This window comes from Bos javanicus, chromosome 13 (genome assembly GCF_032452875.1).
Source record: "Bos javanicus breed banteng chromosome 13, ARS-OSU_banteng_1.0, whole genome shotgun sequence".
Classification (NCBI taxonomy): Eukaryota; Metazoa; Chordata; class Mammalia; order Artiodactyla; family Bovidae; genus Bos; species Bos javanicus.
In genome coordinates, this window is record NC_083880.1 from 15,801,897 (window position 1) to 15,816,593 (window position 14,697).

General features: G+C 44.5%; 1 protein-coding gene across 1 annotated transcript; it reads right to left on the minus strand.

Moving 5' to 3' along the window:
• Positions 1-350: 350 nt before the first annotated feature.
• On the minus strand, positions 351-1,905 carry LOC133258971 (eukaryotic initiation factor 4A-II-like). The gene is given in 2 exon segments (XM_061435750.1): positions 351-1,654; positions 1,656-1,905. Coding segments are annotated over 2 exon segments (1,083 nt in total). The 5' UTR covers positions 1,862-1,905; the 3' UTR covers positions 351-777.
• Positions 1,906-14,697: the final 12,792 nt, after the last annotated feature.

The following is a 14,697-nucleotide window of genomic DNA, read 5'->3' on the forward strand; positions in this document are numbered from 1 at the left end:
CATACATGACTACTGGAAAAATCATAACTTTGACTAGACGGACCTTTGTTGGCAAAGTAATAATCTCTGCTTTTTAATATGCTGTCTAGGTTGGTCATAGCTTTACTTCCAAGGAGCAAGTGTCTTTTATTTTATTTTATTTTATTTTTTAAGTGAATATACAATTTATTTAACATTCAAACTTCATTAAGACATGTGCAATATGGCAATTTTACTGGGGGTTTAACCCTACCTAGGATGATTGCTTGCTGGGGCTTAGCAACAGGGTCCAGTTCACACTTAGCACTAATTAAATACTTTATTGAATAAATATAATACCAAACAAAATGCATTCAAATGCTAAAAAAAAATCAATTTTAAAGGCCTTTCTATTCAGGCTAATGACAAACACAATAAAGGCAGATATGCTAGTTTAACATAATTGGCTGATTTTATACAGCACTTATATCTTTTAGTCCACAAGTATATTATTAAATGATAGAGAACATCTAATACAACCATTTCTACAGAACTAGGAAATAAATTTCTAGGAAAGATTTTACAGACCCCATCTTTTATACCCACCCCAACAGTCTAACTCTAAAGAGGATAAAGCCAATGACTTTCCTCACAAGAGCTCACGACTAATATCGCTTTGCTATCAAAATCTGTATTTCTGATCCGTTATGAGCATTGAGACAAGATTCAAATATTCCCAACGAAAGAAGCACAATGCACATTGTGATCGCCTATTCAGCAACAGCGAGCACTGCATTCAAAACTATCTCATCCCAGGAATTAAATAAGATCGGCCACATTCATTGGCATTTCCTCCACTGTAGTATTGTAGAAAGTCTCAATGTCACGAAGAATCCTCTTGTCTTCTTCAGTAACAAAGTTTATAGCCACACCTTTCCTCCCAAATTGACCCCCTCTGCCAATTCTGTGAATATAATTTTCACGATTGGTAGGTAGATCATAGTTTATAACCAATGACACTTGTTGCACATCAATTCCACGAGCCAACAGGTCAGTAGTGATCAGAACACGGCTTGACCCTGATCGAAATTCCCTCATGATAACACCTCTTTCTTTCTGGTCCATGTCACCATGCAGGGCAGAAACTGTGAAGTCCCTGGCATGCATTTTCTCTGTGAGCCAGTCGACCTTGCGCCTTGTATTGAGAAAAATAACAGCCTGTGTAATTGTCAGTGTCTCGTACAAGTCACAAAGTGTATCCAACTTCCATTCCTCTCTTTCAACATTAATATAAAACTGTTTGATTCCTTCAAGGGTCAATTCTTCCTTTTTCACCAAAATTCGAATTGGATCTCTCATGAATTTTTTGGTCACTTCCAACACATCTGTTGGCATTGTGGCAGAAAGCAACACCACCTGAATACTAGTATTTAATTTTTGGAAAATCTCATAGATTTGATCCTTAAACCCTCGGCTCAGCATTTCATCTGCTTCATCCAAAACGAACATTATGATCCATTTTGGAGAGAGATATCTTCTGTTTAACATATCAAACACTCTCCCTGGTGTTCCAACAACAATATGTGGTGCTTCAGCCTGCAGTTTTTGCATTTCACTTCGAACATTTGTTCCACCAATGCAGGCATGACAAGTTGCTCCCATATAATCTCCAAGTGCCAGAATTACCTTTTGGATCTTTAATACATGGAATAATAGCTCTCTGCTGAATAGCTGATGGCTTCTCAAAACCATAAGCATAGATGCCCCGAAGAAGAGACTCCTTTAAGTTCATATCATCAAAGTTATCAACAATCTCATTCCAGTTGCTCTCGATGACACCATCGGGGTCCATTCCCTCTGGGCCTCCATGTTCTCTGTTATAATCCGCGGAGCCACCAGACATGATCCGAAGAACCACTCAGTGCCGGACTGCAGCAAGTGTCTTTTAATTTCATGGCTGAAGTCACCATCTGCAGTGATTTTGGAGCCTCCCAAAATAAAGTCTCTCACTGTTTCCATTGTTTCCCCATCTATTTGCCATGAAGTGATGGGTCCAGATGCCAAGATCTTAGTTTTCTGAATGTTGAGTTTTAAGCCAACTTTTTCACTTTCATCAAGAGGTTCTTTAATTCTTCACTTTCTGCCGCAAGGGTGGTGTCATCTGCATATCTGAGGTTATTGATATTTCTCCTGACAATCTTGATTCCAGCTTGTGCTTCATCCAGCCCAGCATTTCACATGATATACTCTGCATATAAGTTAAATAGGCAGGGTGACAATATACAACCTTGATGTACTCCTTTCCCCATTTAGAATCAGTCTGTTGTTCCATGTCCAGTTCTAACTGTTGCTTCTTGACCTACATACAGATTTCTCAGGAGGCAGGTCAGGTGGTCTGGTATTCCCATCTCTTTAAGAATTTTTCACTGTTTGTTGTGATCCACAGAGTCAAAGGCTTTGGCGTAGTCAATAAAGCAGAAGTAGCTGTTTTTCTGGAACTCTCTCGCTTTTTTCGATGATCCAGTGGATGTTGGCAATTTGATCTCTGGTTCCTCTGCCTTTTCTAAATCCAGCTTGAACATCTGGAAGTTCATGATTCATGGACTGTTGAAGCCTTGCTTGGAGAATTTTGAGCATTACTTTGCTAGTGTGTGAGATGAGTGCAATTGTGTGGTAGTTTGAACATTCTTTGGCATTGGCTGAAACTCCAGGACTTTGGCTGAAACTCCAATAATTTGGCCACCTGATGCGAAGAACTGACTCATTGGAAAAGACCCTGATGCTGGGAAAGATTGAAGGCGAGAGAAGGGGATGACAGAAGATGAGATGGTTGGATGGCATCACCGACTTGATGGACATGAGTTTGAACAAGCTTCAGGACTTGGTGATGGACAGGGAAGCCTGGTGTGCTGCAGTCCATGGGGTCACAAAGAAGTGGAAATGACTGAGACTGAACTGATGCTGGGGAAGATTGAAGGCAGGAAGATAAGAGGATGACAGAGGACAGGATGGTTGGATGGCATCACCGACTCAGTGCACATGAGTTTGAGCAAGCTCTGGGAGATGGTGAAGAGTCGTGTGAGATGAGTCAAACATGACTGAGTGACTGAACAACAACAATGGTCTTTGTGGGTTTCCTTGCTGGCCCAGCGGTAAGGAATCTGCCTGCAATGCAAGAGACACAAGTTCGATCCCTGAGCCAGGAAGATCCCCCAGAGAAGGAAATGGCAACCCTTCCAGTATTCTTGCCTGGGAAATCCCATGGACAGAAAACCCTGGTGGGCCCCTGTCCATGAGGTCAAAAAAGAGTCAGACATGACCTAGCAACTAAATGACAACAACAAAATGGTCCTTGTGCAAAATAGGGGACCAAGAACTTTAAAGTAAAACATTGACCAGGCAGTAGGTAGACAGGAACTCCTGTGTCATTCTAGAATAATCACAGGAGCTCTACTTTAGTGGCATTGCATAGCCACACACCTAATATCACCAGAGTCAACTATGCAGCGTTCCCTTCAAAAACACTGGCTTCACCACACATTAAAACTACTGATTCCGACATACAACACATAAAACTCATGAATACAGAGGACAGATTCACTTCTAAGTCTTATTCAGAAGCTGCACTTATGAAACGGAAGCAGTGGATAAGTACGTACTATAAATAATCAGCCAGTCGAGCAAGCGGCATTCACGAAAATACCTTCTATACACCAGGATCCTGGCTGAGGCAGGGGTGGGGGGAGAACTCTGGGAGGGGGCTGGTTTGGTTTCCCTTCTGAATAGGCTGCTGGTATGCTTTCCCGGGGCTTCCCACGTGGCACTAATGGTAAAGAACTCACCTGCCAATGCAGGAGACATAAGAGACTGAGGTTTACTCCCTGGGTCAGGAAGATCCCCTGGAAGAGTAAATGGCTACCCACTCCAGTCTCCTCTTGCCCGGAGAAGCCCAAGGACAGGGGAGCCTGGCGGGCTACAGTCCATGGGGTCGCAAAGAGTCAAGAGTACTGAAGTGACTCAGCGTGCGCTCCGCTGGGGTTACCTCCAGGTGCAAGTGCCTTGGCAGAGGCCTGTCTGTCTGAAGATGCTCAACTGCTGGCCTCCTGCCTTGTGGTCCCTCCACTGGGTCCTACTGAGTGTTTCTCCATGCATGGAAAGCAAGTGATCCCAGACCAGCCGCCTCCAAGGTATGCCCATACCTCCTGAGAATGTGTCCACGTGCACGGACCACATATAGCTGACCCCTCAGTCTGCCCTCTCCCCTCATAGATGGCTTCAGCCAGCCTCTTGGGGTGGGGAGGTGCCAGAGACCCCCAGCAACCTTCCCCAAAGAGGTCCCTGACCTCAGTCTTTCCAGCATCGGCCCTGGAGGAGGTGATGGCTGAGGGGGCACAGAAGTGGGGTGGGGATGCATCTCCCTAAGACCCGCCTGTGGGCAGCACACATCTTGCAGCATGGTATGATGTATCATTTTGTTCTTGATCTTGGGGTGTCTGCAGAAAGAGCCTTTGTAGAAGACACATCTCTCCTCTCTCCTTGGAAGTGAAAAGCACAGGCTTTGGGTTGTTGTTGTTCTTCAGTCACTCAGTTGTGTCCAACTCTTTGTGATCCGATGGACTGGAGCTCGCCAGTCCTCTGTCCATGAGATTCTCCAGGCAAGAATACTGGAGTGGGTTGCCATTTACTTCTCCAGGGGATCTTCTGACCCATGGATCAAATCTCTGTCGCCTGCACTGGCAGATGGATTCTTTACTGCTGAGCCACCAGGGAGAGTACCAAGGAAGCCTTCTGATGGTGTGGTAGGATAAATAAGAGCCCCAGAGATCTTCAGATCTGAATCCCCAGGACCTGTGAATGTGTAACTTACCTGGCAAAAGGGATTTTGCAGCCGAGATTAAGTGATCTTGAGATGAGGACATTATCCCAGGTTATCTGGGTAGACCCAAGGTGATCACTGGGATCCCTGTAAGACAAAGTGGAGGATGACGGGTCAGGGTCAGAGAGGAGGCATGAGGCTGGGAGCAGAGGCTGGAAGGATGTGGGCCCGTGAGACAGGGCAGCCCCGTTTACCCCCGGAATCTGGAGAAGACAAGGAAACAATTCTCCCCCGCAGCCCCAGGAGAAATACAGCCCTGTCCACCCTGTTCAGACTCTCAGAGCTTTAAGAGACTGCATTTGCGCCATTAATGCCACTAAGTTTGCGGTCATCTATCATAGCAGCCACAAGAAACCAGTTCAGATGCTCACGGAGCATCCGTCAGGGATAAACATCATCGATGTATAATATAAATGTGTGCGTTGGTCACTCAGTCATGTCTGACTCTTTGTGACCCCATGGACTCCTCTGTCCATAGGATTCTCAAGGCAAGAATACTGGAGTGGATTGCCATTTCCTTCTCCAGTAATACAAATACTTCATAGCAAATGATACTTCCCTGTTGTGATGACATTATCTCAACAAGAGTCTTGGTACAAGGGGGATATAATGGTATTCCTATTGAAAAAATGGTAAAATCACGGCAGTATAAAAATAAAAGGAGAGTCCATTCCAAGATCATACTACATAATTGGTGGCATTTTCAATGATGTATTTCATGACTTTAAAATTTTAGAGTGTAGCAAAGATGGCTTTCCTTGTGGCTCAGCTAGTTAAGAATCTGCCTGCCATTTGGGAGACCTGGCTTCGATCCCTGGGTTGGGAAGATCCCCTGGAGAAGAGAACAGCTGCCCACACCAGTATTCTGGCCTGGAGAATTCCACAGACTGTGTAGTCCGTGGGATCGCAAAGAGTAGGACACGACTGACCAACTTTCACTTTCACTTCCAAGGTGGAATAGTCAACAAAAGCACAGAAGCCTTGTGAGGAAATACCAGCTATGGAGCTGTTCTGAGGGTCAGATGGTCATGGATTTATGACTTCTTAGCTCCATCATTTCCAACTCTGTCACCTGGTGAAGGACCTCGCCATCCTGAAGTCACCTTTTTATCCGTGTGTTACAGATTGCCCTGAGGAAGAAAGAAGCCATGTGTACAACACTTAGCATCAACTGGCAAGTGGTTGCATTAAGTGAGACAAGTTGGCTGTACCTCTTGCATTCAGTTACAAAGTTCTCTTAGCATGACTCATGATAGAATCATGAGTCTTAGCATGACACTGGTATTTCATTTAAATGATGGTAAAAGCATGACTATATATATATATATATATATATATATACTTTTTTTTTTTTAAGATACTCCACTAGAAAGATAAATGACATAATCAGTGGCAGAGCTAAGAAATGATCCCATATAGTAGGATTTCATTGGCCAACAGTGTTCTGTATTAGATATGATGTCATGCCTCATTGATAAGAGTAAGCCAAGAAAGAATGATTTTGTTCATTTTTGATAAGAAAGATAAAAAATAAAGGTGGTGACTACGGCCAGAGGGGGGCGTCCCTGGTGGCTCAGAGGTAAAGAATCTGCCTGCAATGCAGCAGACCTGTGTTCTTTCCCTTGGTCGGGAAGATCCCCTGGAGAAGGAAATGGGTACCCACTCCAATATTCTTACTTGGAGAATCCCATGGACAGAGGAGTCTGGCTGGCTACAGTTCATGGGGTTGCAAAGAGTCCGACATGACTGAGGGAGTTTCACTTTCAATGGTAAAAGGAGGTACAAAATGACCACACCCCACACACACAGATGAACAGCAGGAAAAAACCTTCCCTTCTCTCCCTACCTCTTCCTCCACCTAGAGTCCCAAAGACGTAGGGTACAATAAACTTTCTTTTTTCACCTTTTGTTTTGAGATGGTTATGGATTCACAGGAAGTTGTAAAAATAAAACATCAGGTCCATGTACCTTCCACTTGACGTCTCTGTTGGTAACATCTCACATAATGATAGCGTAAGGTCAAAATCAGGGAAACTGTTATTGGTCCAACCCATAGACTTGCTCAGATTTCACCAGTTTTATATGCATTTGTGTGTGTGTGTAGTAAATTCTATGCAATTTTATCACACGTGTAGACTTGTGTAACCACCACCACAGTCGATACAGGGCAGTTTCATCACCCCAAGGGTGTCCCTGGAATTGTTAGCCCTCCATCCCTCCATCCCTCAGTCTCTCCCTGCATCCCTAAACCCTGGCAACCAGATGGGATGATGTAAGTGCCAACATGAACAGATGTATCAGTCAGCTCAGGTTGCTGTAACAAAATTCCACAGACTGGGGGCTTAGACCACAGAAGTTAATTCTCAGATTCTAGCGCCTGGAAGTCCAAGATCAAGGTGCCACTGTTTCGGTTCCAGGTACTGGTTCTCTTCCTGGAATGAAGACAGTCACTTCTCACTGTGTCCTCAAAAGGTGGAGAGATGGTTCTGGTGTCTCCTCTTCTTCTTATGAGGACATTAATCCCATTATGGAAGCCCCAGCCTTATGACCTCATCTCGCACTGATCACCTCCCAAAGGCCCCAACTCCAAATACCACCTCACTGGGGGTTAGGACTCCAACATATGAACTTTAGGTGGACACAAACATTCAATCCATAACACAGGTGATGACTGAGGACCAGTGGCTCCTCCCTGTCTACTCCCTAATGACTTTCTGTAACTTAGGACCCAGCTAACAGAGAGGAAGAAAGGCAAAAAAACCCTAAATTGACTAAGAAAACAACGATAATTTTAAAGATCCACATGCATGGTTTGGGGGGCTTCCCAGGTGGCTCTGTGGTAAAGAATATGCCTGCCAATGCAGGAGACATGGGTTCGATCTCTGGGTGGGGAAGATCCCCTGGAGAAGGAAATGGCAACCAACTCCAGTATTCGTGCCTGGGAAATCCCATGGACAGAGGAGCCTGGTGGGCTACAGTCCAAGGGGGTCACAAAAGAGTCGGACACAACTTAGTGTCTAAACAACAACAAAGCATGGTTTATCATGAACGGGCAAGAGTGAAGTCCATTCTACACAGGAGAATGGTAACCCTGAGATACGGGGACAGGATTACATATTTGGATCAGCGAGTGTGCACCTGTGAGAGTCATACCTGCGGCACGTGTTACACAGACAAGACAGTTTCTCCCTCACCAGCCAGGCAGCGAGCCTGTGAGCCTCAGAGAAAGAACTCGATGACAGCTCTGTTGTTAAGTCTTGATTTCAGGGAGTGTAATCTATCTCTTGGCATCAACCACAAAACCAACACTGTTTCGCTTGAGTCAAAACCCTTCCAAAGAGACACCTGCAGCTTTCAGTGAAGGTCTCTGGACACCTCCCAAGCTCTGTCTGGAAAGGATCTGGCAGGTCATCAGGGAGAAAACACATGCTGTGGATGAACTCCAAGCTTTGTGGGCTTCTCCATCCTGCATGCCTCAAGACAAAGAAAAAGCCAGGCGGGGCACTCGCAGTCGGGCAGCGAGGCGGGTTGATCCCTCATCTCTGTCACAGCATCAGCAAAGACTCTGTGCTGTTGCAAGTCTTCTGTGGTCCCAGGCTGAACCCCAGAAAAGTAGGACAACTCTTGTGGTTCTAGGCGTCCTTCCAAAAGGGAAGTTGTTCTTGTTCAGTTGCTCAGTCGTGTCTGACTCTTTGAGACCCCAAGGACTGCAGCAGGCCAGGCTTCCCTGTCCTTTGCTATTTTCTAGACTTTGCTCAAACTCATGTCCATTTGAGTCGGTGATGCCGTCCAACCATCTCATCCTCTGTCACCCCCTTCCCCTCCTGCCCTCAATCTTTCCTAGCATCCGGGTCCTTTCCAAAAGATAAGAGTAATTCCTAAGTTTTCACTGACCTTGTTCAATGTTTAGTGAACACTTCTATAGTACAGACCATTGCTCAACCAACATATTTCTTCAGAACCATTTGCATGGCTTTGACATACTCGTTAATGCAAACGCAGGAAAGGAAAGACAGCATCTACAGCTAATGCTGAAGAGTGAGGTGCTGGCTTTGATTTTGTGTGTGTGAGTGCATTTCAGGAAATAAGGCAAAACTCATGCTCACTGTGCCTCTGGATGACCTCAGGAATATGAAAAAAATATGTGATTACCTATAATCCTTAACATTTTCCAAAGGTTAAAAAATGATATAAATGAACTTATTTACAAAACAGAAAAAGATTCACAGATTTTGAAAACAAAGTTACAGTTATCAAAAGGGATTAAACTCGAAGTTTGGAATTAAGATACCCATACACTTCAGTTCAGTCCAGTTCAGTCGCTCAGTCGTGTCAGACTCTGCGACCCCATGAATCACAGCACGCCAGGCCTCCCTGTCCATCATCACCTCCCAGAGTTCACCCAAACTCATGTGCATCGAGTCGGTGATGCCATCCAGCCATCTCATCCTCTGTCGTCTCCTTCTCCTCCTGCCCCCAATCCCTCCCAGCATCAGGGTCTTTTCCAATGAGTCAACTCTTCGCATCAAGTGGCCAAAGTATTGGGGTTTCAGCCTCAGCATCAGTCCTTCCAATGAACACTCAGGACTGATCTCCTTCAGAATGGACTGGTTGGATCTCCTTGCAGTCCAAGGGACTCGCAAGAGTCTTCTCCAGCACCATAGATCAAAAGCATCAATTCTTCGGCACTCAGCTTTCTTCACACTCTAGCTTTCACATCCATACATGACCACTGGAAAAACCATAGCCTTGATTAGACGGACCTTTGTTGGCAAAGTAATGTCTCTGCTTTTTAATATGCTATCTAGGTTGGTCATAACTTTCCTTCCAAGGAGAAAGCGTCTTTTAATTTCATGGCTGCAGTCACCATCTGCAGTGATTTTGGAGCCCCCCAAAATAAAGTCTGACACTGTTTCCACTGTTTCCCCATCTATTTCCCATGAAGTGATGGGACCAGATTCCATGATCTTCGTTTTCTGAATGTTGAGCTTTAAGCCAACTTTTTCACTCTCCTCTTTCATCAAGAGGCTTTTTCATTCCTCTTCACTTTCTGCCATAAGGGTGGTGTCATCTGCATATCTCAGGTTATTGATACTTCTCCCGGCAATCTTGATTCCAGCTTGGGCTTCTTCCAGCCCAGCATTTCTCATGATGTACTCTGCATATAAGTTAAATAAGCAAGGTGACAATACACAGCCTTGACGTACTCCTTTTCCTATTTGGAACCAGTCTGTTGTTCCATGTCCAGTTCTAACTATTGCTTCCTGACCTGCATACAAATTTCTCAAGAGGCAGGTCAGGTGGTCTGGTATTCCCATCTCTTTCAGAATTTTCCACAGTTTATTGTGATCCACACAGTCAAAGGCTTTGGCATAGTCAATAAAGCAGAAGTAGATGTTTTTCTGGAACTCTCTTGCTTTTTCCATGATCCAGCAGATGTTGGCAATTTGATCTCTGGTTCCTCTGCCTTTCCTAAAACTAGCTTGAACACCCATACACTACTATACATCAAATAGATAACCAACAGAGACCTACTGTATAGCACAGGGAATTCTACCCAATACTCTGTAATGACCAATATGGGAAAATAATCTAAAAAAGAATATACGTATACTGAACCACTTAGCAGAAACTAACACAACATTGTAAATCAACTATACGCCAATAAAAAAAATTTTTTTTAAGAGAACAAAACTCAGAAAGATGAAGGTGAGTAGATGAGATGAAACTCAGCCACTGCTGACCCCACGTCTGAGTTTTAGAAGACACTGTGCTGGTAGTTTTCCTTGCCCATCACACACACCTTGAGAGCATTAAGTTAAAAATGAACTGATCTCACTCTACAGCACCAGGAACTATGCTCAATATCCTGTGGCAAACCAAAATGGAAAAGGACGTGAAAAAGAACACACCTGACTGACTCACTCTGCCGTATGGTAGGAACTGCTGCTGCTAAGCCGCTTCTGTCGTGTCTGACTCTGTGCGACCCCATAGACGGCAGCCCACCAGCCTCCCCCGTCCCTGGGATTCTCCAGGCAGGAACACTGGAGTGGGTTGCCATTTCCTTCTCCAATGCATGAAAGTGAAAAGTGAAAGTGAAGTCGCTTAGTCGTGTCGGACTCTTCGCGACCCCATGGACTGCAGCCTACGAGGCTCCTCCGTCCATGGGATTTTCCAGGCAAGAGTACTGGAGTGGGGTGCCATCGCATTCTCCGATAGTAGGAACTAACGCACTGTAAATCAACCAGACTTCAATGAAATGAATTTTTTAAAAGTAGTTCTTCTCACATGCGTGCGTGCATCACATGAAATGTTTATTGAGCCCAACTTACACTGAGAATTTCGTGGCCGTGTAAACATTTCCATCAGAATCCTAAATAAGGTAACCAACCGATCAAGACAGCATCTGGCAACAAGCCACTTCATTTAACTCGAATGGTTTCTTAAGAACAACTTACTTGATTTATCACTGCTTGCTCACTTTTACATGGCTGCATTGAAATTTCAAGTTTATTTGATTTGCAGTTGTACTTTTTGCTTATATTAGATCACTTACATTTATCAAGCAAAAATTACTTTTTAAAGTTTTATTAATGGGAAAGACTTCTTCAAAAAAGCATATTTAACTACTCACTCTATAGTATTAATAACAGCAGTAAGTATGGGTCACTGAAATAGTAGTAATTTTTATACCACCTAGGTATACGGTACCATGTTTGTGGGGAATGTGGGCAGAATTTTGGAATCACCCGGGCATGTTTTCCTCTCAACGCCTTCCTGAGGCTCTGGTTCACCACCTCTTTCACCCACCCCATTCTCCCCAATGTATATACGACCCCCCGGGAACATACTCCTCTCACCCTTCCCCCCAGGAACCCAGAGAGACACCAGCACTGGTGGGAGTGACAAAACTCTTAAAGTAAAGGACAGTTCTTTTAAAAAGTTAGCTTGATGGAAAAAATTGGCAGATTTGCCCTTGGCGACTACTCGCTCAAGAACATTCTACAGGTAACTTCCCAAACTTGGACCTTTCCCCCAACATTTTGTGAATTTTCCACGATGTCTAAAGCCTTTTCCATGCTTGCACCCTCTCCTTCTTCTGTCTCCTGAACACCCTGTCTTCTCTGTCCGGCTTTCAAGTCTGATTCATGCAAAGAATAATTTTCTCTTCCTCTCCAAAGCCTTCTCTAATTATCCTAGACCACAATCACAATCTCACCCTCCTCTCCACTTAGCATCTCACCCTTCAGCTCAAACTACACTGTTAGTTCCAGCTTCATATCTAAATGGTTAAATTCTTCCAGGATCATGTCTAGAACTCCTGTTATATCATGGCACACAGCTAGCACAGGGGTTCATGACACAGATACACATTCTTCCAATCTATCAAACACACTGCATGCCGACTGTATTCCAGGAAGACTGGAATAGAGATTCCAGGGGATATTTTTATATTCCAGGGGATATAAAAATGAGCTTGAGACAATCCTTGCCCATGAGCAAATCAAGTCTAGGGTCTCAAATGTGTAAACAGAAAATTCAAGTAGAATATGCTGTGCTACACTTCGTGAGTGTTGACATATTTAGCAAATCATCAATCAAAAGAAATAGGAAAACTGTATTCTCTGCTTCCTCTCTCATAAATCTCTCTGGGTAAGAGTCACCATCTGTAAACTAGGTGAAAATTGGCTTTGACCAACTCTGGGAGATAGGGGAGGACAGAGAAGCCTGGCGGGCTGCAGTCCATGGGGTTGCAAAGAATCAGACATGACTTAGCAACTGAGCAACAACGACATGACCCCCAAGGTACCAAGGGCCCCTGAGAAACCGTGGAGGCAAAGCCAGAGGAATCCATTTTCTCCTCCTATCTTTTTGATTAAAAAGAAAAAAAAGTCACTAAAAAAAAGAAACTATCATGAGTACGCAAAGCTGTCAAGGGTTCAGGAGAAACACAATGTCATATAAGCAGATAAAAAGGTGAGTCGGAGGAAGTGGGAAGAGCTGGCCTAGAATAGAACAACGGCCTTGCAGATGTTCAGAAAGAAGCTTGGGTAAAGGGGCCTCAGGGGGGCGGGGGGAGGCGCAGAGGAGGAGCTTGAAAATCAGAGCAGCTAGATAGAGGGACCAGAAGGCGACCAAGGGTAAATTCGAGGGAGAAGAAAAGAAACCAACGGCAGAGCCTGCCTTCCCTCTTCAGTCTCTCTGCCCTGGCTACGCTGGCCAGGCCCATCCACTGGTGGTCTCACGTGGGGGACCAGGGAAAAGCTCCTAACTCCAATGAGCCTGATTCTAAAATCCTGGATCCCTTGCCCCATCCTTTAGTCACACACGGAGCCACTTCCTGGCAAGAGCTGGCACAGGGGCCTCCCTGACCAGCAGATCTTCTTCACTCTTGTACTAAGACACCCTTGTTGCTGAGCCCTGCATCCAGACCCTGTCTGTGAACACATGGGTCCTGACTGGAGCTCTGTGTCTAACTAGAGAATGGGCCCTGCAAACCCCTTACAGGTCTCACTGGAAAAATCGGGACTGGGTTTTAGGTCTTTTCCAGCTTTGAGGTTCTTTGAGCTCGGTGGTTTCACACAGTAAAACCAGTAACGCCTGGCATCAAAGGACATATGTGTGGGGATACCTCGGCTCCTTTGAAGGGGGATCATTAATTTATTCATCCTGACTGATAAGGCTAATAGAAATAATCACCTATGCTTACGCAGAGTTTTGGAAACCTTCACTGGGTTTTATTTGTATGACACCTCCCTAGCTTTAAAGACCATCTCCTCCTGGTCACACAGATGCTCTGATGTCACTCAGAAGCTTAGGAAGTTCTGTAAATACTGGGAAGTTCAGAAACTCTCAAGTTGCGTAGCTAGAAAGGGACCAAGTTTAGACTACAGCCCAGCAGTCTTCCTTCGGCACAGCTAGCTCCCTGCCCCACCAGGCCTCTTGTCCCCTAATTCCATTCATCAAATGGTCCTTAAAGGCTAGGCATGCATTGAGCACAATGTTACAATTTGTGGAAGAAAACTTGGGGCCCTCAAGGAAGTTCTGATCCCTTAGGTCAAAGGTGCCATAAAACAAATGTAACAATGAACCAGCACCACCACCTAGAGTAGAATTGCAGAGTCCTAGCAGATGGAGAAAAGAAAACTCATTTCCCTGGATGACTTGACCTCTGCAGAAACCAGTTGGGACACAATGGGACAAAGGGCAGATATAAGGTCAAACAAAACAAGAGTTGAGTAGGAGAGGGGAGAAGAGAAAGACCAAGACGAGGTCCCCAGTGTTGCTGGAGGATTGACAGATTGAAATAACAGTAGCTGTTAATGTTTACTTTCAAATAAACCAGTTTTGTCCAAATTCAACTTTCAGTTTTTAAGCAGGCATTTCCTTTTGGAGGCAAGGAGGTGGTGGGGGCAAAATTCCAGAAGATTTGGGGCTCTCCTCTTTTTTATTTTCTTCTATTATTTTTCTCCCCCTTAGTTTTCAAATGAGGAGGGGACTGCACATACTTGGCATGCTGTGACGTTTCTAAGTGTGCCCAGGATGCATCTGTAATTCACGGCTAGTAAAGAACTAAGAATAAAAACCCTCTGATTACTTCAAAGCTCTCCCTTACCGGTGCTTTTGTTGTGGAAGCCTTCTTGGACCAGCTACTGTCACTCCATGGTGGAGGCATGTTTTTTTAATTAGCCCGCGTACAGGCTATTACATGTTTAATTGCTAATGACAATGATTTTCTTTCCATTTATTTCACCAAAACAACACTCCCCCAGCCCCTTAATGTCTTTGTTTAACAAAAATCAACATTTCAACAAGAGAAAACAAAATATTTTAAAAAGAGATACTGCCATAAGCTAACACAC